At 36.9% G+C, this 25,922-nt stretch overlaps 1 protein-coding gene across 2 annotated transcripts in view; it reads left to right on the top strand.

Annotated features, from left to right (window-relative positions):
- The window catches only part of pbx4 (pre-B-cell leukemia transcription factor 4), a 77,098-nt gene that overhangs the window by 6,000 nt on the left and 45,176 nt on the right, over positions 1–25,922 (top strand). The window contains exons 2-3 of one of the 2 annotated variants that reach the window (XM_056454110.1): positions 257–358; positions 4,179–4,252. In XM_056454110.1, the coding sequence (XP_056310085.1) occupies positions 257–358; positions 4,179–4,252 (176 nt within the window). The remainder of the gene's footprint in view (positions 1–256; positions 359–4,178; positions 4,253–25,922) is intronic. The other variant, XM_056454111.1, reaches the window with a different exon arrangement.

The raw sequence follows: 25,922 nt of genomic DNA, 5'->3' as shown, positions 1-25,922 counted from the left end.
AATGCTTATGTGCTTGATCATTTATTCATCATTTTCTTTTCACACTGACTCGTTAGCTTGCCTTATTTTATTTAAGAAAATCTGACTCAAATGCCACGGTACTTGATTTTCTGTTTTGTTCTCTTGATCTGCATTATTTGCTGTGGGGGTCTCTAGTCCCCGGTGTTGAGGGGTGGATGTGGTGGGATGTCATTGGGACGGTGGGGGCAGATGCCAGCACTGCCCTCAGCCTCTCACCCTGTTGCCCTGTGTCCAGATGCTGGCCAGAGGAGGCACCGGCGCAGTGGACCCCACAGAGGGAGGGGGAGCTGGGGGGGAGCACAGCAGGGTGTGCCCTGCCGCTCAACTTCCAGCACAGGTCAGTACAGGAGCGCATGAGCACCCCCTCCTCTTCTCTCCCCCATCATCCCCTCCATGCTGATGACAAAGAGAAAAATACAGTTCAGTCTTTTAAAGACCTCAGCGGGGCTAAACTTATATTACCGTCTTCAAATGTGCAATTCTTCTTAAAAGAACCAAACTCAGACCTCTTTGAATGAAGAAAAATGCAAAGCAAGTTAAGAAAGAACCACCATTTGCATTCACATTTACACAATTGGGCTTTAATTTGGGTCTGTTGTAGCCAAGTATTGTGGTCAAATACCGCTTTTAGTTGTTTGTTTATAATGGAGATTTATTTTATTTTTATTTTCTTAACTTTTTTGTTTATCAAAATCATAGTTCATAGTAATAATTCTTCATTCAGAAAACTGAACTTAATTCAATATTAGTGTGCATTTTACAATAGCTTTGAAATATGCCCCTGATTACCTTTACAGATAAAAACAAGCAACTTGAATTTTCCTTTGTTTGATTGCATGTCATCATTCTCTTTGTTTAGTAGCCTAAATTGGCCAGTTATTATTAGTAGTATGTGTTTAGTTGTGTTTGAGAAGGTAAAGTGAACATGGAACTTTTTGCTGTTTATAAGTGATGGACTTAAAGTAATTCTTCAAATGCTCTTGATTAGTTACATGACTCTCGACCAACCACCACATGGATATTTTAGTCTTACAATTAACTGAAAAACTCTTTGCCCTTTTCATAAACACCCTAGTAAAAGTTTACGTTATGTCTTTTCATGATCATCCATCCATAGACTCAAGTTTAGTTTTCTCTTTGTAATGTCTTGTCAGTTCTGGATGGTTTTTTTCTTCTTTTTTTTGTATTTGTTGTGCTTGCATCGCATTAATTTTCAAGCATAAAGAAATGACCTACATTAATGCCATCTCATTACTTGAAATGTTTGTTCCTCTTGCATTGAATGCTACATACCTGAAATATCTGGGTGTGAACACGTCAAAGCCAACAAAGGACATTTTAAGAATCAAATGAAGTCTTGGCTAGGAGTAACTCACATTGCATGATACTCGAGCCAGTTGGAAAGTAGGCAATATGATAAGACAAGCTAACTAATCAACAGTAACCAGTTCAGCATTGCCCAAGCTAGTGCTGTTGCCCATTTCCAACAGAATTACCCAACGTATTGCACTGTGTGTCATCAGCTTAAGGCCTCATCCACAAAAAACAATCTTTTTTTTGGGATTTCCCATGTTATATGTTTGCCTCAAGCAAAAGAGGAGCAATCTAACAGTGTTTAGTTGCAGCCAACTGCAATATTAGGCAGTAAGTGTTGTGGTGTTCAGTTTAGTCCTTTTTAAAAAAGATTATTCAGGCTTGTGGGGCAGCTTGTAGCAATTGCAGACACCTTTTGCGTATTTGGAAGTGACGGTGTGTTTTTGATTTGTGGCATTATCGCTTTGCATGCTCAGGTGGCGTGTTAATCCCAGCTGTTAGCTGAACCGCTTTAACGAATACACCTCGATTATTGGCATTTGTTACGGGTTAACAATGCTCCTGGAAAGCATGCTTCATCTGCTCTCTAATACAGTAGCACTGAAATCTGGCTGCATGTAGATAAGCTTCCCATGCATCAGAGCTTACAGAGCCTAGAAATAAAGTTTGCTGATGGGAGACTGCCCCGAAATGATCGATGATTGGATTTAGCACATATGATTCTGGCTTTGAGAAGAATGTTTCCACAGCGAGATGGAGGGTCCTCGCTTGTTTTGATATTCTCCAGACCTGCTCAATAAATTAAGCACGTTCAGGGTGTAAAAAGGGCTGGATAATACCATTAAAAGGTGGAATGCTTTTCCCTGAAGACAAATGATGACCATGTGTCAGTTACTCATTTAGTTGGAGTGAGCCGAGACTGCTGCTGTGTCTTCTCAATCTACAGACACTGAGCTTTTTTAAAGACTCTTAGTCTTAGTGTGTCCATTACATCCTGATTGATTCCTGAGGAGATGTTTGCACCTGTGATTGTAATCATATCCAGCGGTGAATGTTAAAGGTTGTTGGTGTGTCTCTGGTAACCATAAATCCCTTGCTTGGTTTAAAGACGATTGATGTATTGTAGAGCGGTGGTGAAAAACGTTTATGAAATTGATTCTTTTATATACATATAATTCAAAATGCATCTATTTTCTTTTGGATCGATTCTGAGCTGGGGTGTCACAGTGGCGCAGTGGGTAGCATGGTTGCCTCACAGCAAGAAGGTCGCTGGTTCGTGCCTCGGCTGAGTCAGTTGGCATTTCTGTATGGAGTTTGCATGTTCTCCCCGTGCTTGTGTGGGTTTCCTCTAGGTGCTCCGGTTTCCCGCACAGTCCAAAGACATGGTACAGGTCAAATGAATAAGCTAAATTGGCCATAATGGATGAGTGTAAATGCAAGAGTGTATGGGTGTTTCCCAGTGTTGGGTTGCAGCTGGAAGGGTATCCGCTGCGTAAAACATGTGCTTGATAAGTTGGTAGTTCTTTCTGCTGTGGCGACCCCTGATTGATAAAGGTAATAAGCCGAAAAGGAAATGAATGAATGAATGAATGAATGATTCGGAGCTTAGATTTAAGACTAGGCTAAAGCTAGTTTTTTTTTTCCGTACACTCGTGAGATTAATTCAAACACAGCTCACTATGATGAACACTCTTGTAATTTGTTTAAATCTTGACTTTTCCAAATATCCATTTGTAACCCTAACCTAAGGTTCAAGTGGTAAGTGTAAGGAATTGGATGCAAGGAGAGTACAGCTATTTGTAAAGCATAGAGTAGCATCTGCTTTCTACAACACTGCAAATGTATACTTAAGGTGCAGGTTTACGTTTAAACTTAAAAAGATTTCCCTCTGCATTTTGGAAAAATTTTGCTGAACAAACTACAGTGTTGTTGAAAAATCTTCGGTGTCATGGATCTGCCAAAAGTGACCATACTATTTTCATAGTTGGCTATGTAAAAGTAGTGGTCTTTTACAATGTTGTTGATTTGGTTAAGTACTTGCACATGAATATAGGCTAAATAATAGTAAACAAATTAGTTTGTCCTTATTTAGGCCACCAAAATCCCTGTTGTTGTGTAAATGAATAGCCAAAATGCGCAACTTTTTTTAGTTGAAACTATGTCAGGTAAACTTTCAAAGCAGTCATAAGCAGCTCTCTAAAAAGGAGACATTCAATTCACTGGTTAGAAACTAGAGCATTCATATTTGGAGAACCGAGTCATACATGATTTCTGCTTCATGCAATGTACATTCGCAAATACTCATTTCAAATTAAATCCAAATGTACATTTTTGAAAAAAGACCTTTGTGTAAGTTTTTTTTTTCTGATTATTCAGCAGTAATTATCATTTAAAAATATTTAGATTACTAATATTAGCTGTTTATACATCCAATAAGGTGACATAGACAGATCCACTAGTCCGCTTCATCCTTCAGAGCCAACCCACAAGATGAGAAACTTTGCAAATTGCATTGGGCACATCTTTTGTTGGAGCATTACTTGTGCCAGGGCCTCATTTGAATCAATGCTTTAGTCAATTGGGCACTGAAATAACACACATGCAAAATCTGTGTATAAATGGCTTTATCGGTGGCCCTGAATTTCCCTCCGCATGCTTATTTCTCATTGACAAGGCCTTTGGTAGATTTCAAAACTGACAGAAGGGCACTTTGTTAATTGGGCGCAGTGTTCGACAGATGCCAATAAGCTTAAATTGGGCAAATAGCGGTCGATGTGTGGGACTTTGAGCGTTTGCTGTGCATTACAAGAGTCTTTTTAACACATTCCCTCTCTCTCTTGCAGAAAACACGCACTGAACTGCCACAGGTTGAAGCCGGCTCTCTTCAGTGTTTTATGCGAGATCAAAGAAAAAACTGGTAAGTCGTTCACTTACTCCGCCAATGCAGAACTTCTTCTCTGCAGGTTTGTGTCATGAAGCCGCACTCCCACATTTTGACTAGATCTTTTTCATTACTCTGTATTGATTTTGCATTGACCATATGCAGAGACGGGTGTTTAATAATCATCAGGCTGAATTTATTGTGTCGCTGTACTCCTTTTTTTAGCGTCCCCCCGGGCTTTCCAGGTGTCTTATTGTATCGCCCACCGCGATCATTAAGTGTCATAGCACTGGATTGGATGTTTACACTGCGTGAAATCTCACTTGAATGCATTTCAGAGCTTTGAACTAGCAACAGGTGCGTCAGCTTCAGTCTCATCGTTGCTTTATACCGCGTGCTTCTCATTGCGAACCCAATCCACGCCAATGGGGTCCAAACAGGTAACAGCTCCCGCATCTTAACTGCAAGATTCACAGTGGTCAGTTTTTCTGGCAGATCCGCAGCTTTCCCCCCTCAAACGAGCGGCTGACAAATGATTAAATATTTATGGAGGTGTTGGCGTTGTCTTTGTGCCATGGTTTCTCTCGTTTCTTTCCTGTCATATCCTGCAGCTTGAATCCATCTCAGGTTCTGTAACAAGCATGCTCATGTGGAATTACAGTGCAAAAATGATGTGCAGCGGTCTGTTTGTGGCAATCTGTCAATAACCCAGTCTTACTTTCCTATAATTGGATGCAAGTAAAGGGTAGGCTAGAGGAATGGGTATCGGGGGTTGTCCCTGTTGCCAAGGCAACCTGCTGTCTTATTTACCTAATGTCATTCACTTTGATTTTCACATTTAGCCTGCCAGTGGAGAAAGGGCCGGGGAGAAATGCAGCACTAAATGGAAGGTGTTGTCGACAGTGCAGACAGGCGAAGTTAATGGTCAGAATTTTTCCATACATCACTTCGCTTATCGCCAAACTTAATCTACAATCCGTGTTTTTCCCCTCAAGTCTTTGACGTAAATGAGCTGATTTACTAGATGACACGAGCGAGGCCATTACTGTCTGATTTGAGCCACAGCTTTTGCTGTTAAGGCCTGTTTACACCAAATTCATTGTGTCTGAGGTATTAAATACACCAAATATCTAAAATATAAATATACCAAATATATTTCTAAACGCATCTCATTTTGTCAATGTCAAATTAATTATTCTAATGTAATTTTCTTTATATACCAAGCATTTCAAATGACATTTGTGAAAATGTCAAAAATATGATGTAATATTTTACCATCATACCCTGACCTGTGTGTTGTAAAATATATGCAATAAGTGGTCTTATTAAATTAAATAATATTTGAAATATAAGGCCTATCAATTTTGATAAATGGGGCAAAAATATAAAGACTAAACTCACTGTGATCATTAAATAGTTTAATTTTTATGTTTTTAAATGTTATCGCATTTACATGTCATATTTGGGCACTTAAGTGATGTATTTTATTTTTAAAAAGCCTGTCTTTTTATTAGAGCTAAATTCAATTGAACATGAAAATGCAAACTGCTGTTTGACCAAACCAAAAATGTTTCAATCCATTTAAAAAAATAAGCAAATTTAAATGTTGTGGTAATTTGTTTTTCTGCTATAAATATTGGATGACTAGCTGACTTGAATAGCTCTATTTAGAAATAAATCCTTTTAGATAGATTTGGGTATTTTTAAGGGGAGCACATCTCAATAAAATATATCAATTACAAAGATAGATAATTAAATGCAACCATACAATGTAGGGCTGCACAACATATTGTTTCAGCATCAATATCGCAATGTGTGTATCCACAGTACTCGCATCACAAGTCGCATGCAATGTTGTGTGTTGTATTATAGTTGACCAGGAGCTACAGAATTTTATTTAATTGCTGTATTTATATGGAATTTATACAATTGATCAAAGTTTCTTTCTTTTTAACATTTTGTCTTGTTTCTAGTGCAAATATCTACATTTCAAAGCAAAAACAAGATTATTTTACTTTACCCCACTGGCAGATATTTTTACTTGTTTCAAGGAAAACCTCTGCCTTCTAAATGTCTTCTGAATAGGGCTGGGCGATTGATCGAAAAGTAATCGAAATCAACATTCAGAATCAATCAAATTTTTCCAGGTACATTTTTTTCAATTACTTTCCCTGTAATTTATACTAAGGTTATTATCATTTATACTTGTTATTCTGATGTTATACTTCTGCCAAGTGCATGCGTACAGTCCGGCGCAGCCTTTTAGGCAATGTGTGTGTTAAATTCAGTTGTTCAGCGTTGATGTTCAATAAATAATCATAGATAATAGATTGGGTGTGTTTACTACTATTTTAAAATCAAGTAATGCACCCTACGTTCAAAAATCCTTTACTTGTAAAATGAGAGCATATTTACTGTACAAAACTTGAACTATGAAGGCAAAAACATTAAATGAAAAAAATAACCGTTCATTAATTGTAATCAAGGTAAAATGTTCAATTAATCGAGATTTTGATTTTATGCCAAATCACCCAGCTCTACTTCTGAAGTTGAAAAAACCCCCAAATTGTTTAGATATTTGGACTGGAAACGAGACAAAATAAGAAAAGCATTTCTGCATTGTGATTATTCCATTTCTGTACGTGAAAACAATTAGACTCCCCAGAAAACCATCAAATAGTGCTATTAAAACTATATTCGTATTGCAGTATTTAAATCGCAGAATAATAAAATATTGCAATATCGGATTTTCCTAATATTGTTCAACCCTAATACAAAGACACAAATTGAATATACAATGCTTTATAATTGACCACATTGTCTAATAGAATCTAAAATAGCAATGTATAAATTTACTCACCCTCAAGTATATTACTTGGAAAAAAGTATAAGCTGGAAACCTGTAATCACTGCCTTTCATAGTGGGAAGAAAAATAAAATTGAAGTCAGTCATTGCAGGCTTCCAGCTTTCTTCAAAATATATGTTGTTTTATTTATGTTTAACAGAACAAATGAACTCTTAAAGGTTTGGATCAACTTGAGGATGAGTCATTTTTGGCTGAACTAAACCTCTTAATCTTTCTTAAAGCTACAAATGTTTCTATTTCTTGTGCTTGAATGCTTTAAATTCTTTTGAAATGCTCACACAGTCACCCATCATTCACTCTGCTATGGTTAAACTCGGCAGTGACTCCAGAAATCTCATGTGTTCTGAACTGTGGCTTCTGGTCCACTATAATCCCAACTCAACATAGCCGATCCTGAGAAGTGACTGTTACAAATGCACGCATTGCGATATCAATGCTGAAACGATATACAAGTTAGTATTCAGGGTTGGTGGCGTGGTCTTAATTTAATTTTTGTAATAATATTCTTGGTTTTGGCTCACTTAATCAGATATTCTTTTAAACTCTTATCTATAGTGTTGAGTGATCAATGACACCTAAATATTTCAAAACTCCATCTTGCATTTAAATAAAAATGGCATCCTGTCAAAGTACATTGTTTCATTCCTCATATAAGGGATTTCATAGAAAGATGTTGTTTTGCTTGAATATCAAGTCTGGCTTTGTCTGAACAGGCCTCAGCTCTGAGTGGCGGATGGTGTCCATCATGATGATGTGCGTGCGTGTGTGTGTGTGTGTGTGTGTGTGTGTATATACACAGTCAAACCCTGAAATTGTTCATACCTCTGGCAAATTCTGCCAAAGATTTATTTTAAAAAACAAAACCAGATTTTATTTCAGCAATGATGCCTCTTGTACATAGTCTCATTTCTTATTAAAAAAAACTTATTGAATTAAAGTAATTAAGTAAAAATTTGCCAATTAATTTCAGGCCTGGCTATATATTAAGGATGTCACAATGCTCAATATCATTTTTAATTGTTTGGTACGATCTCCACGGTTCAATAAACATATGACAATATAGTTTTATTTGGTTTTGCCTTTAAATTAAAAAAGTTATTTTAGCTTTTCCCCCATTTCCTTTAATTATTCTCTGAACTGGCTCTGTGCTTGTTAGAACGTTTGCCCATGTGCAGTGTGAGTGATTGACCCTATTACTGTTTAAACTAAATTCATAAGCTTTTCTCATTTAAACATTTGAACCTCAAAGTGTAAAGAGAAATTGTGATCTGAGAAGTGCCCTCATCTGAACAGGTGATTTGAAAGTTGCAACTAGGCATGGGACGATAACTGGTTTCGAGGTTTGCTGTGATTTTAGAAAAGTCAAGGTTTTAATACTGCTAAAATGTTCTGTTAAATTTCTCTTTTTAGTGTATTTTTTGTGTTGTAAAGAAATCTGTTTTTTTTAAAACTAATGAATACAGCAGAAGTCAATGATTTATTTAAATGATTTAACCTGACATGTTTACAGTTACAAAATATTATTATTTTGTAAATATTAGTTAAATATAATTAGTAAAATATTAGTTTGTTTGTGTTTTTTTTTTTTTTTTTTACCCAGACATTTAGAAAGAACTTATTATAAAGCAGTGATCACAATGCCGTGGTGTTTTTATCCAAGGTTATCATACCGTCAGAATCGTATACATAGTTGTGACATGCATAATTAAGTCTTGCTTTTCAATGGTAACTTAATTATGACCAATAGTTATGTCAGTGTGCACAACTTAATGAGTATTCAATCAGTTAGATTGGGCTTTAGAACGTAACCATTTGAGAAATTGCTGCCTGTAACATTGCAGTGTTCTTGAACTGTGGATTGTCTGAGAGTGAAAACATATGTCCACTGTCTGTTGTTAATATTAATCAAACGAAAGATAATGAAATAACTCTGTTACCTGAGTAACTATAATGCAATAATTTACAGTGAAGTTTATTTACAGTATGCAGTGTTATATTTGATTATATTCAGTTTCTCTGCCTGAAAACTGCTGTTAGATACGTGAAATCCATGATTATTTTAGAAGTATCTCCATTATATTGTATCCATTTGTGCTTTTGCTTATCAAGATTTTTCTTTATTTTTATTTGACAATAGCTATGTTTCCATCCAAAATTGCGAATTAACTTTATCCGCAAAACTAGAATATCGCATAAAAGACAAAGATTCTCTTTAGACAAAGATGAAGCAGCGTTTACATCCAATGAGTCAAAGAGAACAAAATCGTCACTTCCTGATTAACTGGCGTCAAACATCAACAGAAAAAAACTGAGTTTGCTGTGGTAGGAGAAGCTGAGTGAAACGGTTGGTGGCGTTTAAAGGCGTGAGACGCGGAGCACTTGATTCTGGAGGTCATTAATAATATAATAACACTAATACTGAAACGATTAAGGCATTTGAGAATGACCACATCAACATTTCAGATGTTTTACAATGTGCTCAGCCTGCTGGTTTGTCCATTTATGCACATTTTCGTCATCACATGATCTCTTATAACAAAATCACATGACCTTTTTGTAATGCACATACTAGCATTTGTTCAGTAAAAGTGTTTCCATTGTAGTTTATGCACATTTTCTTATCGAATAAAAAGTTTATCATACTCAGTTATGGGCATAAGTTTTTAATGCACATTTTCAAAATTTATGCGCATCTTGTCGTTTTCATCAAACGTTTTAATGCACAAATTTAAAATGTGCATAAAAATAGGTGGATGGAAATGAAGCTACTGTCCTGTTCGGACCTCACCGAAACAATGACCCTAAAATTAAAAACTGAACCGTACCATGATCATTCTTTGTTGCGATTTCGATTACTTGCCCTTAATCCTATAACATTGGGATTAGCTAATAGCTAAAGGCTTCAGTGTAAATGCATGTTTATACAGTCATGAAGCGAATAGCATATGTAAACCTTTTTAATGTCAATGTTTATATTTAATTTTTTTATTACAAATAGAGAGAGATAGATGTATGTTTGTGTATATGTATGAGCGCAGTTTTGATTTAGATTTTAGATTAATTTCATTTAAATCGTGCTTCACAGTCTTGCGAATACACTTGAATTTACATCACATTAAATCACAATATCAGTCAGAAAAACACTTTATATTTTTGTCAAAGCGCACAACCCTCTTTGATTTTTATTTTATTTTTTTATATATTTTTTTAGCGCAGTTTTATTTAATATTGGGAAACTTAAACATCGTGACACAATGCAAACATGGATCTTTTTGAAGTCTTTTTCCAAGTGCAAGTAATAATACTTTTAATTTACTATAGAAAGTGCATAAAATTTTACAAATAGAAGTCAATCCAAATGTTGGGATCAATATTTATAAAATACATGTTTGCGCATGGATACATACATACATACATGCATGCATGCATGCATGCATACATTCATACATAGATAGATACATACATACATACATACATACATACATACATACATACATACATACATACATGCATACATACATACATTCATACACCTGCCTCTCTCTCTAAGACTCCCTGCAGCTTTTATCTTCTGCCTCTGGAATGTGAATTAAAGAAGGCAGCCTCCTCTACTGCACATGATTGTAGTGCTGATCAGTAGTCTTTACATCTGTTTTCCACAGTCTCAGTGTGTCTGCCTGTGTCTCGCTCTCTCTCTCCTGCGTGGAACAGCAGGGATAAAAGCGAGCTGGAGCTCAGGCCTTTCCCTGCCGCTGCGGTCTTGTCCTCTCCTCCTCCTCCCTCCTGATGCCTTGCTTCCATTCTTGAAAGAGAAGTCTTGCTCTGAACTCAGGGCTTTGATATGGTAATGGAGGTGGAGGGGAGGGTTATGGAAGAGTGGGGGAGGGGCATTGAATTCCTCCGAGTGCTGCTGCAGTTGGGAAGATTGTTTTTTATTGTTAAGGAAATGTTCTGCTCAAATGCAAGTCACTCTAACCTCCCCCCTCCTCTGCATCATCCCCATCTGTTTAACATAAACTTCATGTGCGTGAAATGTAAGATTTGTTCATTAATCTCCTTAGAAGCAAATTAAGAGAGAAATGAGGTTTCCGAGGCGATTGTCTCTTCGGTCTTGACCCCCTCCCCCATCGACTTAAAATGGTTGCGGCAAGTTGATTCTCACCCTCTTCAGCAACCCTGACTTTTGTTCTGTCTGCCCAGCTCATCGCAGAGGTCACATGCCTTTTGTGCTTGCTGTTTTTACAGGGTTTTGAATTGTAAATGAAGCTTGGCAAATATTACTATTATTGTTATGGGCAGTTGGTTAAAAAAAACAGCCACATGATCTCCTTCCTTTATCATCGTCTGGATTTCAGATTGAAATGGATGCACAGTAAAAGCTTAACTCCAGAGACTACAGTAGATGTCTTTGAGTGGAACAAGTGCTTCTTGGATTGAGTTAAAGGGATAGTTCACCTTAAAATGAACAGTTTGTTCTTTACTCACCCTTTCCTCATTCCAAACCTGAAGTTTACCAAACCTGAGTTTCTTTCTTCTGAGAACAAAAAAGATATTTTGAACCACTGACTTTCATGGTACTTTTTTTTTTATATATACTTTTTTATACTTTTTTATATAAGTCAATGGCTTTCAGCTTTTTTTGAAGTCTATTCTTTTGTGTTCAACAAAAAAAGGAAACTTGTAGGTTTGTAACCACTTAAGAGTGAGTAAATGTTAATTTGCAGATAATATCAACATTTCACAAACCTGTGGAGGATACTAAAGCATTTTGTAATTCCGGTTAATTTTCCACTTCAGGTTTTCACTCAAATTGATTTTTTTTATGGCCTTTATTAAATAAAAAAAAAACATTAATAAAAAAATAATATATTATATTATATATATTATATATATATATATATATATATATATATATATATATATATATATATATATATATATATATATATAATTTTTTTTTTTTTTTTTTTGTATGTGTTTAAACTAGGTACAGTTGCCTTGAACCATGCAGAAGCACGATTGTCTCCTCTCCCCCGAAGGCCTGCACTCACACTGCATTTTGCCTTCCGAACCCGAGCACGCTTGCGTCATCGATGCGGCTATTCAGTTTAACAGAAGAACGTCTAATGTTAAGCACAGTGGAGATTGCTTTGGAGATGCAGTGACACAGTCAAATGTTTTGCTGAACAGATCCACAACTTGACGCTCATTTTTTATAAAAGTCTTCGTGCAGCAGGTATTAGGAGGTTTGCTGAAGGTGCAGCTGATGTGCAGCGAGGGGTTTGCGTCTTTACGGCAGTTTGCATTCATTGAAAAGTAAGAATGATTAATAAATCCATATGAAACAGTCTATATGAAACAGAAAAGTGACACCGCGTCTTCGGTTTCAGGCTCAGGCGCGCTTTGCACTCACACTAAGCATACAGTGTTAAAGCCCAAAATAACCGTGCTCTAGCACACCTTTTCCAACTGGGCCAGGGTTAGCCAACTGAACCGCACCTGGGACGATTCGGAGTACTCACACTTGACAAACAAACCAGGGTAAGGTGTGGATAGCATAGTGTAGGCTTTGGTGCTGTTTTTGGTTACCATCAGTTTTTTTTCTTCTTTGCAATAATAATATATTATTATATTGGTGTTAAAATTGGCTCTGGGATTTTTATTTTTGAAACCACAAAATGCAATGCAGCATTCAAATTTATAGTTTAGTGTCCCTTCTATTTATTTATTTATTTATTTATTTATATATATATATATATATATACATACCTGCTTATTAATTGACATCGACTAGTTGCACTGTACAAATCACGTGGTGTTTGATCTGATGTACATCAGTCTTGTACATGAAGTTCGGTTCAAAGAATAAAACTGCCAATCACGTTTATGCAACACTGGAAAAGTAATGTGATTGGCTGTTGTTCGCTGTGACATATTTTGTGAATGAACGATAAAACTTGCAGAACTCGTGAAGGGCGTAGAAAAACTTCTAACTATGTGTAAATTGGGCTGGGTGATAAAAATGCAATCGCGATAATTATTTTTCTTATTGAACGGTAATGATATCTATTTCGATATAAGTTATTTATGCTTACAGATTTAAAAGAGTACCCCAATAATGACTGAAGCCACAAAAACTGGTGATCCATTAAATGGAGGCCAAAAATTTGCCACATCTCTAATATCAACACCTATTGTTGCACATTTCTGGTGTGTAATTGGCTCTTAGGTCAATAAAGAGTAAAAAAGTCCAGAGCTTATCGTTGTTATTGACATAAATTTTATCGCAATTTGATATAATATCATTTATCAGCCCAGCCCTATGTGTAAATATCATTTCAGGTGAACATGGTGGAGATGAGGAAACATCTGATAACCAAGATGAGAAATTAACCGCTAAAAGCCTCTACTTGGACATGTTTGAGTAGCTTTTTGGCCCGCACTATCATAGTGGTAAAATATGTGTTTGAGCCAGACAATGACAGTGAGTAGGATTATAGCTTTTGTCTTTCTTGTGCCATGATGCGCTGTTCTATGTGCTGACGCCGTATGCATTACTTTTGCACAAAAAATGTGTTAAATTCTTAGAAGAACATATAGTAATCAATGTGTTGACTAATTTAGCCTGTGCAGTAAAATTAGCCTGTGCTAATGTTGTGGTGTTACTTAAATGAACACAATGCATTTGTTTTTTACAAAAATTAGTCATTGGTGTGTTTCACCTGGCTCAAAGATGTAACATTAAGGGAGACGACATTGTGAAATAAAGTCAACCATAATATTTATTCTAACAAAATTGAAAATAACAATCAAAACATCAGTATCAGTATGTTCAATCAGTGTGAAAGGCAAGTGAATGGATGCGGTAAGTGTTGTCAGTGCTAGTGCGTGAAACATAATACCCAAATTGAAGCGCAGCTCTGGCCAATTGCCCAAACAATGAAGGAACATCAGCCTAGACGAACTCTCGCACTGTTTAAATAAAGAGCGATGACAATAATCAGGTGCACTGAAATCACGTCCCAACCTCTAACAGACAAAAATATACAAAAACAACTCAAAACAACGTACTTCTAATAGATGTCATTAGACAGTGTTATGAGCTATCAAACAGCATGTGTATAAGTTTTTTTTCTACATAAATTGCAGCACATTGCAAAACATTTGCATCTTGTGATTTCTTGACTACATAATGAGCGACTAGTCGAGGTCGACTCGACTTTTATAGCATAAAAGTCGACTCAATGTAAAGTCATTCAACTCCTAAAATAATACTGTATAGAACAAAAATTGTTTCGTGTATTAAAATATTTCGAGATCATGGTGGAGCCCTGAATTATTAAATGTCAATTTAAATGTTTCGCTATTTTTTGAAACTACAAGGACAAATCCATTTGCAGGCAAGAAGTTTTTAGTTGTTTTAAATATGAATAAAATGATCAATTAATGCATTAAAATATTTGATTCTCATAATATTTTTTATTTTGACAAATATAACTGTTACTAATAGGGCTGGACCATATGGCAAAAAATGCAATCTCAATTAATTATTCTTCCATATTAAACAATAACGATATCTATTTCAATATCAGTTGTTAATGCGTCCAGATTTAAAAGGGTACGCCAACAATGACTGTTTCCACAAAAATGAGATGGTCCAATAATAGCATAACCTGTTTAAGGTAGTCGATATTTGTTGGCGCCGGAAATTCAGTGCATTCCAACAATATCAACACACTTCTAGATTACCATTGTTGGACATTTCTGCAGTGCGATTGGCTCTTAGATTAATATAGAGTAAAAAAAAAGTCCAGAGCTTATCATTGTTATCGACATAAATTTTAATCGCGATTCGATATAATCGACCCAGCCCTAGTTACTAAGATTAAAGAGACATTTTAGTCCATTGTGTTTAGTGGACATTTTTTTATCAAAGCAACATTGAAACATTTACATTTAATCATTTAGAAGACACTTTTGTCCAATCCAACTTTCGAATCGGTCCAATAAAAGCATTCATAGACCACATCCAGACAACATCTGATTTAAGTCAATCTGAAAAGAAATATAGTTTCGGATTTTTTATCCACATGACAACCAGTGCTGTGAATAATAGGTTATGGAGTGCAAAAAATCTCCAAATGCAGCCCAATGCATAGCCATGTGGATGGGCAGAATGCTGCCTCTTGAAAACGATGGTGTCACAGTACCATGTGACTCGAAGGAAGCAAGCCTGCATGTAACAACCATTAACAACAACAGCATATTACAGTGCTGTGTTTGTACAGCAGGTGCTGCTAAGTGCATTAGCACTGTTACAACAAAACCTGCTAATGCTGTATCAACTGGACGACCAGCGGAAATACATTAACACTTACACACAACAGATATTTTTAGATTTACATGCGTTCGCCATCATTTTGTGTTTGCCTGTAATATTGACTTCATCCACATGCTCACTGCATTCTTTGATTTTAGTGTATCCTGCATCTCTGTGTTTGTTTACACTGCCACATATAAGTGTGGCATACATATTACACCATCTAAACCCAGTTTTCCCATTTCCATGGGGACGCAGACATTTCTTGAACCAACTCAAAGCATTTCGATTATGCAGAAGAAAAATAAACTGGATCATTGCTGTGTGGATGTAGTCTTAAGCTCAGAACATATAGCAAATGAGGTGGAAGAAAACATACTACGTGGTTAATTACTGAAAAATGTACTTTAAATCAAATCAAAGACACACAAAACACCCAATTTCACTTAATTTTGTTATTACGTTTACATCTATGATGCACCTGGAACAAACATATTTAATTCAAAAAGTATAGACGTCTTAAATTCATGTTTCAGGAGGTTTGGTGGTTAAATCTGTTGGCTTTACTGTAGCTGATCACTCCTTTGCTAATAGTGAAGTCATGTGATGTTTGTAGAATACCTACCAGAAGAACCGGCCAGGTCAACTTTACTCGTAGTGCATTTCTGCTCTTAAAATCCCAGAAACGACTACATGATTTGGCAGGACTAAGAATTCTGTGCCCTCAAATAAACCCAGTACTGCATGAATTAAATATGAATCTCATTGTTAATGTCTGAGCTTGTTTTTTAAATTTGTTTAATGGTTTATAAAACCCATTTGAAGGGGCTTTAAAAGCACAAAATGTCCTGATGGTGTACTGAAGAAGTGATTTCTTGTCTTGGAGTGCATTGTCGGTATTTTTTTATTTTTTTGGTTTCCATAAAATTGTCAATTTTGGCCACTGTTTAGATGTGCTAACTTTTAATGTTCTGTATGTGGCATTGCTAAGAAATATCAGGTGAAGTTTTATAATCTGTATCCTTGCGGTTTAAGTAGCAAATGATTTAGAGTGCTCAAACGGTCTGGCACCAACAAATGCTTTTCTAAGCACTGGAAAACTTTCCCATCAAGCCATCACCTGCAGATCATTGTAAAACTTGTTGATGGTTTCCATGCAGATGAATGTTGTTTCCCAGCAAGCTTATTTGGTTCTGAAAAATGGGCTCAAGTCCCTGTTTATAACCAACCTGTATGAACTCAACAACTGTGGTTTCACAGACTACGCGGTCACAGACCTAATTAAGGCTTTTTAATTATCATTCATTTTTGAAAGACCTTAATTTGAACCTTCTTGTAAAATTTTATGAGTTGTTGGATATCTCAGACTCCTTTTACGAGGCTGAGCCTGCAGGCCTGTAAGGAAAGGAGCCAGCGGAGTGTGTTTTTAGTACTTAAACTGCTATAGATATCAACTCAGCCTAACGGTTAAGTTTATTTCTTTAACATTTTATTCATTTAGGGTTTAAAAGAAGTTTGAGATGCCTTTAGAGGTGGTATATTGTTATAGGCCAGGTTTGTAAAAACAGAATATACTCTGTAACATAACGTGGAATGTCGTGGACATTATAAAATTTCGAATCAAGAAAATTAATATGAGAAGACATGGTTGATTATCTTTCAAACCACAGGAGTTAAATATGAGGTCTGCAATCTCTGCATCATCTTTGTGAATGAATGAATGAATGACTTGTTTGGATTATTACACACATTCCGAAGCATGTGTGATGCTCGTGATGTTGCCAGTTTCTGCTGCTTTATTAATGGAGGGCATACATGTGAAATGTTAAAAGCTGATTTGACTCACACTTCAACATTTCACTGTTGTATGTGAGAAAAGCTGTCGCCATATCATGTACACTTAGAAACTTAAAGCATTTTAAGGATCACTTGTCAACATAAGTCATTTAATTTCTCATTTCAACAATGTAGTTTGTGTTGCGCTCTTGCAGTACTAAGTTTTTTTTTATTTGGTACATTGAACTGTTACTTTGCAAAAGGCTGGTTTATACTTTTGCGTCAAGTGATCGACATGACCCAAGGTGCCTACCTTGCATGTAGTCGTGCATTTATACTTCTGTGTGCTGTTAGTGTTGCTCTGCAATAACATTTTCAAATTGCTAGCTGGCAGTAGGTTTTTATGTTCCTCTGACAATTTATTTATTTTTAATTTTTTTGAAACGCTACCTATGAGCTAAAACTTGCTCATTCAGATGCAGGAATAGGTGGTAAACACAAAACAAAAGTTTTTATTTAAAACTACTCCATGGGACACGTCACTTGTAAACACTCGCGGGTTCGCGCAGCTCCCGGTCCCACCCACACTCATCAGCGCTACCAAGCCGACCAATCACAGAGCTTGCGCTACGCATCTTTGTGACGTGTAGATACATTTTTTGAGAGGTGCGATTCAGCACCAACGTAAGCCAAGGCAAGGGGTATGCGACAGTGCGAAGGCTGCGCCAGAGCATACGTGTGTGCTTTATGCAGAAGTATAAATCGGCCTTAATACAGAAAGCAGTGATCTACAAATATTACTGTTTTTTTTTTTTTTTAATTATCATTATCTTCTTACAATCGTCAGGAAACGAACATTGTGTGGAGTAATTAAATGAGTGCGGATCACTACTTTGTTTGTATTTACTAACATAATTTAACTATTCATATTGGAAAACTAAATTTGGGAAAAATTTTTGAATGGAAAAAAAACCTGAGAAAAAATAAAACTGGTTTCGTTACTTTTCATAACATTCTGACTCCACCCACAATGCTAAGGGCAATATTTAGAGAAATATGTTAATTTAAAAAATCATTTATATACCAACATGCGTTAAACTGAAGTTGCAGCCCTGGGAAATCCTGAGTTTAGAAAACATTAGAAGAAATGAACCAGAGAATTTTGCAAAGTTAAAAAGGCGCAACCTCAGAGCCGCACCTACCTCTTATGTAGCAGTCATGAACCATTGAGAGTTCGTATGTTTCTGCAAAGTTTGCTTTTGTCCTGATTTTGTTTTAGGTGACATCATAGCAGTTCTTTGCTTGCGCTTGAGTATATCAGGGGCTTTACCATTACAAATAACTGAGACTAATTTGTTCAACCTGGCTCCAGAAAAAACTACAAAATGGCCCCTTTTTTATAAAACTAGCCTCTCAAACATCATCATTTGGCAGTGGCCTTATTTCAGTCGCCATTTCTTGTGTGGCGCTCTGTCACTCAATCTGTTTTTCTCTCCTCTGTTTCAGGAGTGAGAAAGATAGAGTGTGAAGGGGGGAGAGGGGAGAGAGAGAGACAGCGATAGAGAGAGATTGATGAGGCAGTAAGAGCAGCAGTAATTACTCTGTGTCCATTCCCCACGCCGGATTGGCAGACGGCTAATATCACACAGACCCCTGGCCCTGACAGGCACCCCCCACCTTCCCCCCCCATCACAAGGTCCAGAATGGTGGGGGGAAGAGCGTCACCCCAGCTTCATCCTGATGCTGTGTGGGCCGAGCATCTTTCTTCTCATTACGTGGCTCCTTGAGGAATCGAGTGTTTTCTCAGGACCGGACAAGCAAAAATTGCATGGTGCTCTTTTGAATGCGAGGAAATGTTTAAAACCCGTCCAGGCCTTTAGAGCTGAGTACTTCCTCCGCTCTAATTGTGTAATTTATTGGAAAATGCAATTTAAAGATGACATGGAATCTCAATTGACCCCATTTACTAAATGATTGTGCCTGGTTCCTATTGTGTGCAATTCATCAGTGTGTGATGTTCTCATTTCATCAAAATGTAATGAGTTTACGCTTTGCATGTCTTTTGGAATAACTTTTCTGCTGACGTAACCAAGTCTCTGGAGATGGGGGTAAATAATTTTTACCAATGCTTGTAAATCTTGACTGCATACTGTCCACAACAATATTGAACATTTTTATTAGTAGTAGTAGTAGTAGTAGTAGTAGTAGTAGTAGTAGTTAGGGCTGACAGATTTATAACAAATCTCGTATCATTGTATCATATCAAATCTTGATAATGATGTACATCACAATATACTTCTATTTCTGTACATTGATAGTATAATGAATGGTCCACATGTAAAGTACTTTTTTACATTTTAAAGTATATGCTCAGACATTTATTTATTCATAAGTCTTATTTCTCACTTTATTTAGAATTTTGTGGCAAATGTTTAATTAAAAATGTTGAAATAGCTGGTAAATATTCACAAAATAAGCACTTCAAAAACTAGTGGTTTCCGCTCCAACATGAAATTTAAAAAAATAAAAAATATTGCAAAATAAAATACAACTTGCAACTCACAATGTGATAATTTTTTTCTTCATTCCCACAATGGCATGTAAGATTGCGTTCGTATAAATTATGGAAAAGTATCACCGTAAACGATATATTTTATGACGAAATATGGCTGCATGATTCTAGCTAAAATGAGAATTACAATTTTTTTTTCCCCGATTTTGTAGATATTAAAAAAAGGTTCAAATGAGTAGGCTATTATTATTGTTAATTCTCAGACATAATAAAACAACAATATTAGACCTGTGTGTAGCTCTACTGTTGGTTAAAATGCTACATTTTGTATTGACTTGGAATGGTGTACTTGAACAGACTTTAAATATGTCCTGGTTAATTCACAGTAAAGTAATGGCATCAGAATATAACTATTCATAATTCTGAAGCTGAATTATTATGTTTGAGACGTATTCTTGCCATTTGCCATTGACATCATTATTAGACCTTTTTTCACTGTTAAAATGAGACATTTGACATCATCAGATTCCCTCTTGCATTATATTCAACATTATATAGGCTAAAGTAGTTATACTGACCCAGTAATAGGGCTGTGTGATTAATCTAAATCGAATCACAATTGCGATTTGAAACGTTGCGATGAGCTAATCGCAAGAGGCTGCGGTATGAAATATAATTGTATTATTTAATTAATTAAACTAATTTCCCATGCCCAGAACAAATGCATGACTGCTGTCTGTGTGTGATAGTCTTACTAGCCAATTGAGTGAGCACAACTGAGTGATGAGTGTTTTGCTAAAAAGTCAACTGAAAATTTGCTGAGTGTTCTGTATTTTTATAATCATTATTTTTTTGTTTTTATATTAAGCTACACCAGGGGTTACCAATCTTGGTCCTGGAGGGCCGATGTCCCTGCAGAGTTTAGCTCCAACATGCCTTAACACACCTGCCTGGATGTTTCAAGTATACCTAGTAAGACCTTGATTAGCTTGTTCAGGTGTGTTTGATTAGAGTTGGAGCTAAAATCTGTAGGGCACCGGCCCTCCAGGAACAAGTTTGTTGACCCTTGAGCTACACTATCTGTCTAATTTAAGTTCAACTTGTTTACAAGAAAAGTAAGGTCCTTTTATTTGGGTTTACTGTTTGCTCTAGAGAAAAAAAATTGTTTAATTTCTGAATATTTAGAAATAAATTTGAATAAATGTTTAAGTTAATATTTGCATTATAGCAGTAAAAAGCTACGATACAGATTGAGCTGAAGCTTGACTACAAAAATCTCAGATCAAATCTAAATCGCAATATCTGTTAAAAAAAATCGTAATTGGATGTTTTCCCCAAATCGCAAAGTCCAACCCAGTAAACGTTTATTTTCATGCACAACACAGTGTTCGCTATGAAAGAAATAACATCAAATGCTTGTCATAATCTATTGTAAAATGCAATATTGTTGCGCGCTTTCGGTTTTACTATCACTGTCGAGTGCGCTGATGTCATGGCTGCTGTCACTTTGAGAAAAAAAAACATACATGCAAATAATATCTCCCGCATTGCACCCAATCGATCGCTCTGTGCAACAAACTGAACGTTATTTTCAACTTTATTACCTGTTATTCACAGCCTATGTAGGTTCTGTTCACTAAAGAAGACATCATTGTCGGGCATGCGCGCATCCTCTCGGTAGTAAACAAACAGTGCATTAGCTCATGTGTGATTTCGCGGCTGTGAATACGTCATTACGTTAAGACAAAAATGATATTTTTGGATGAATTAAATGCAGTATGTGACACTTAACACTATTTGGAGGTGTCCATGTTGCTGAAAGTATGCTATATAAAACAATGTGCGTCTGCCTTTACGCTTCTCTCCTAACCTTGACTGAATCGTAGAAAAGCTGAATTAACATCGTGTGCTGGGTCGAATCGAGATCGCAATCTTTTTTTTTTTGATTAACCGTGCAGCCATACTACGAAATAAACAATAGCACATAATATGAAATGACTTTTATTTTGTGCATATGATAGATATTCAAAACCTATATTTGCTTAAATTCACATTTGGAATAAAAACAAAAGCATATCACTTTGTTACAATGTAATAAATGTTGCATCCAAAATTTTAAATACTATGTGGATGACTAGTAGTCAATTTTAGAAGCAGAAGCAGAGTTTTCCTTCTCTTAAACACCCCGACTTTCTGTCAGCCGAACAGGATTAAGCCCTCAAAATAGGAGCGACACCAGTATTTGCGCATTTCGCTGCTGTGCGTGTCAAACTCATGGAGATATCCCTCAGTCTGCTGGTCTGGGGAGCAGTGTTTGAAAGAAACCCATGTCTCTTTAATTAAAGATATGTAAATGTGGCCTCAGCTGGATTACATTAGCTGGCGTGGCTTTGGTGGGCTGGGAGAGAGTCAGAGCCCAACACCTAATCCAGACTAATTAAGGATTAATTACAATTGATGGGAGGCTTCCATCCCAGTGTGGAGGTCCTCGCTGCAGTCTGTGACTAATCTGAAGCGCTGGAGAGGGGATTTGAGCAGCGGTGATCTGTCAGAGTTTTCCTCTTCAGGGGGAGGGAGTTACCAGTTTCCCCTCATGCCATTTGGATTGAGGCATTGGCCTTTTGTTAAGCTACAATAATCTGTTTGTCTCACGCAAAGGTGTTAATTCAGACTCGCTCTATAATGTAGGTTAAGATAGACACACGACTTGTTAATGGTAGTTGCTAAGGAGCTGAAGAAACCTCTTATCCTACGTATAAACCTTTGAGTAACGCATACCGTAATTACACTTCACACTTGAATGATATAAATCAACAGAATTGGAAGAAAAGCTCTGCTAGTTTACACCACAAATAATGATGTAAAGTACAAGTCTTTACTATTGTTTTATATTTCGAGAGATTTTCTGAAGTGCATCCTCCTTGTGATAGTTTTAGTAAGCATTCTTGTAGGTTTAAATGGGTTATACCCTTACCTGTCAACATAAGGATGTGAAAATAAGGGATATGCCCACCATAACACCCCCCCCCCCCCCCCCCCCCCCCCAACCTCCGAAAAAAAAACATATTACTAAATAAGTTCTTCTGGAGCTGTTTCATTGCAAATACACAGTTAAACGGTCATTAATTATTTATTATTATTATTTACAAAAGAAAAAATAAATAAAATACATTAGCAACAAATAAATTAGCAAACAGTTTAGCTTATTAAAATTAATAGCTATTATAAAGAAATAGAATTATCAAATCATTGTTTTCTTCACTGTGTAGCTTACACATTCTGATTAAAGAGCAACAAATGAATCTCCGTTATTTAGATTTTTCGTTTGATTACATTAACAGAGGTGTCACTTTAAAAATGCTCACATCTAACATTATAATGAAAGCATTCGACTGCTTTCCTTACTCATTTAGGACGAAATTAGTTGTTTGAAAAAAAAAACAAAAAAAACCAAGATCGACACTTTTAGATGTTGTTGTTGTTGTTGTTGTTGTTAATATTATTATTATTATTATTATTATTATTATTATTATTATTATTATTATTAAGTATGTCTATGTCTGTTCAAACACGCACCCAAAACCCAGACTTGCACTCTGCTTTAAATCGTGTGTACAGAATCCGTTTGAGAAACAGCGTCTGTTTATCACTGTGGAGCATGTCTGCTGACAGTCACGCACCGCTAAATTATTGTTTTGAGGATTGCATCGGAGTGGTGACTGCACCTGTAATGAAAAGGGAATCCTACCGTTTTTATATTTATTTCAGTGTTTTCATGCCTAAATAAAATGAAAGCACAGAACAGACTCCCATTTATGAGAAAAGGGCGTCCCCTGGTTGTTTGGCGGTATGAGTTAAATATTTTATTGCCACTCTTCATAGAAAGATTGAAATTACTGGAGAAATACGGGAAAATACCTTTACAGGATAATATCAGGATAGAACTGTAAAATACGGGGAAAAAACGGGAGAGTTGACTGGTATGGTTATAACACTACTGTTAACTTTTTAATTATTTTATGTATTTCGATAGACTTAAAGTTCACCAAGGTTGCATTTATTTGATAAACACAGTAAAAACAATGATTGTGTAATTACAATTTCTCATTTTTTATTATTATTTATATATATATATATATATATTTTTTGGAAAGCTGAATTTTCAGCAGCATTACTCCAGGCTTCAGTGTCAAACAATAGTTCAGAAGCTAGTGAAATATGTCTGGATATTTCCGTGGAAATGATACACCTTTTCAGGGTTCTGATATTAATATAAAGTTCAAAAGAACCACATTTATTTGAAATAAGAGTCTTTTGTAACATTGTAAATGCCCTCAATGTCACTTTTGATCAATTTTTATGCTTCCTTGTTGAGTAAATGCATTCAGTTCTTTAAAAAAGGGACCCAACCCTTTGAACCAAAGTGTGCATTGAAGAATAAGCACATTTAAACTGTCAAAACCAGTGTGTGCACAATGGAGAGTATGTTGATGGCTGTAACTGTAGAGAAAGTAAGGCAAGACAAAGACACTAGCACATCAAAAAATGGCCATAGTTCAAAAAGCTCTAGTATTTAATTGATATACAGTTAAAAACACAAACGAGCACAGTGAAATCTTGGAGAATTTCAATATTGATGTGGTTTTTTTTTTGCAGCCAGAGGCTGTGCAGTGCTATGGCACATTGGAACACTCATTGATTTTTACTGTGGGTGACGACACGTTGACAGTTCCTAGATGGCAAACGAGTCGACGTGTCTCCAGCGCTCCAATGTTTACATCCACATATACATTTCAGTGCTAGAAACAATACGAACTGCATTTAACATTATAAAACCACTCAATGCACATTAGCAACCTCGTGGCAGCGTCCACCCAATCACACACATCAGTTTATCAATGGGGTTACAACTTTTTTTTTTTTTTTTTGTGAGATTTTTAAAACTGTAGTGATTAAAACTGGTTTGCGTCATCAACTATTCCTCATCCGCCCTTCCAACAGATCCTGTCCTCTCTTTTACTCTGCTATAAATAATAAAAAAGGCCAAAAATAACGCTCTGAATGTAGTTTTACGATTGCATGGTGAGCACAGGGTGATGCAGTTGAACGCTTCGGTCTCCAGCACTGCCGCTGTGCCAGTTCTCCTCTCCTGTTTTTGAGTGTGCTGTGCCGTTCACCTGTACGCATGACACAATGCAGTCTCTCTCTCCCTCTCTCTCTCCCTCTCTCACTCCTTCTCTCCCTCTCTCTCTCTCACTCTCTCTCCCCCTCTCTCTCTCTCTCTCTCTCTCTCTCTCTCTCTCTTTCTCTCTCTCTCTGTCTTTCTCTCTCTCTCTCTTATCGTGTGTAGGCCTGAGCTGCAGTGGGCTAAGGTTAGTTTACACTCCCCCTCAGTGCAGCCAGCCGCCACTCTCCCCGGCCCTGTTTGCCTCTGTCATATTTCTCGTTCACTCGTTATAAATGGGAGCCGCTCCTCTGATCTATTGCTTAATTGCCACCTAATTTGCATAACAGTGCAAATTAACGACCTCTCAAATGAGCGTTCATTTTTCACAAGGTCTTTAGGAGCTCCTTAAGAGGCGGTGCTAATTAGCACAGGAGGCAGCTGTGCTGATGAGCCGGGGAGCGGGCGAGAGGGGGGCGTGACGGTAGGCATCGGCCGTCTTCCTCTTCCTCCGAGAGTGAAGTCATCTCCAGACGGGCTTTCTTTTGTCCCTAACGCTCTGCTGCACCTGACCGCACAGAGGTGGGAACGGTGTGTGCATGTGTGTGCTCACCTGCGTGATCTTGTTTGACCAGTCCCTACGTGCAGAGCGAAGCCTGTTGTTCTGCCGCTTCAGTCTATGAAATGCTCGTTGAGTTAATTAAGAGCTGATAAATGACAAGTCAGAGCAGACGGCTTGTTTGCCTAAGGTAGGAGCGCTGTTCACACCCTAATCATATCCTCCTGTGTTGACGCTGACCAATGGCCGCTCGTTGAAGGGCGTGGATGGACCTGTGTGTGTATACGCAAGTCGGTGGGTGAGCCACTAGGTGCGTGCCACTGGGCGCTGGTAAATAGGCCTCGCAGACGCTGCTTAACCTGAGCTGCTTACATTAGGAACTTACCGTTGGATTTTGTGGCTTTATACCACCTTGGCACTCACTCAAAATATACCCTCCTCGTCGTTTCTCTTGAGAAATCGGACACTAATCCTTCCACTTGTACCATGTGTAACTGAGAAAGTCTCT

This window comes from Danio aesculapii, chromosome 3 (genome assembly GCF_903798145.1).
Source record: "Danio aesculapii chromosome 3, fDanAes4.1, whole genome shotgun sequence".
NCBI lineage: Eukaryota > Metazoa > Chordata > Actinopteri > Cypriniformes > Danionidae > Danio > Danio aesculapii.
The sequence above is the reverse complement of the archived record's forward strand: the minus strand, read 5'-3'. Positions and strand labels throughout refer to the sequence as shown.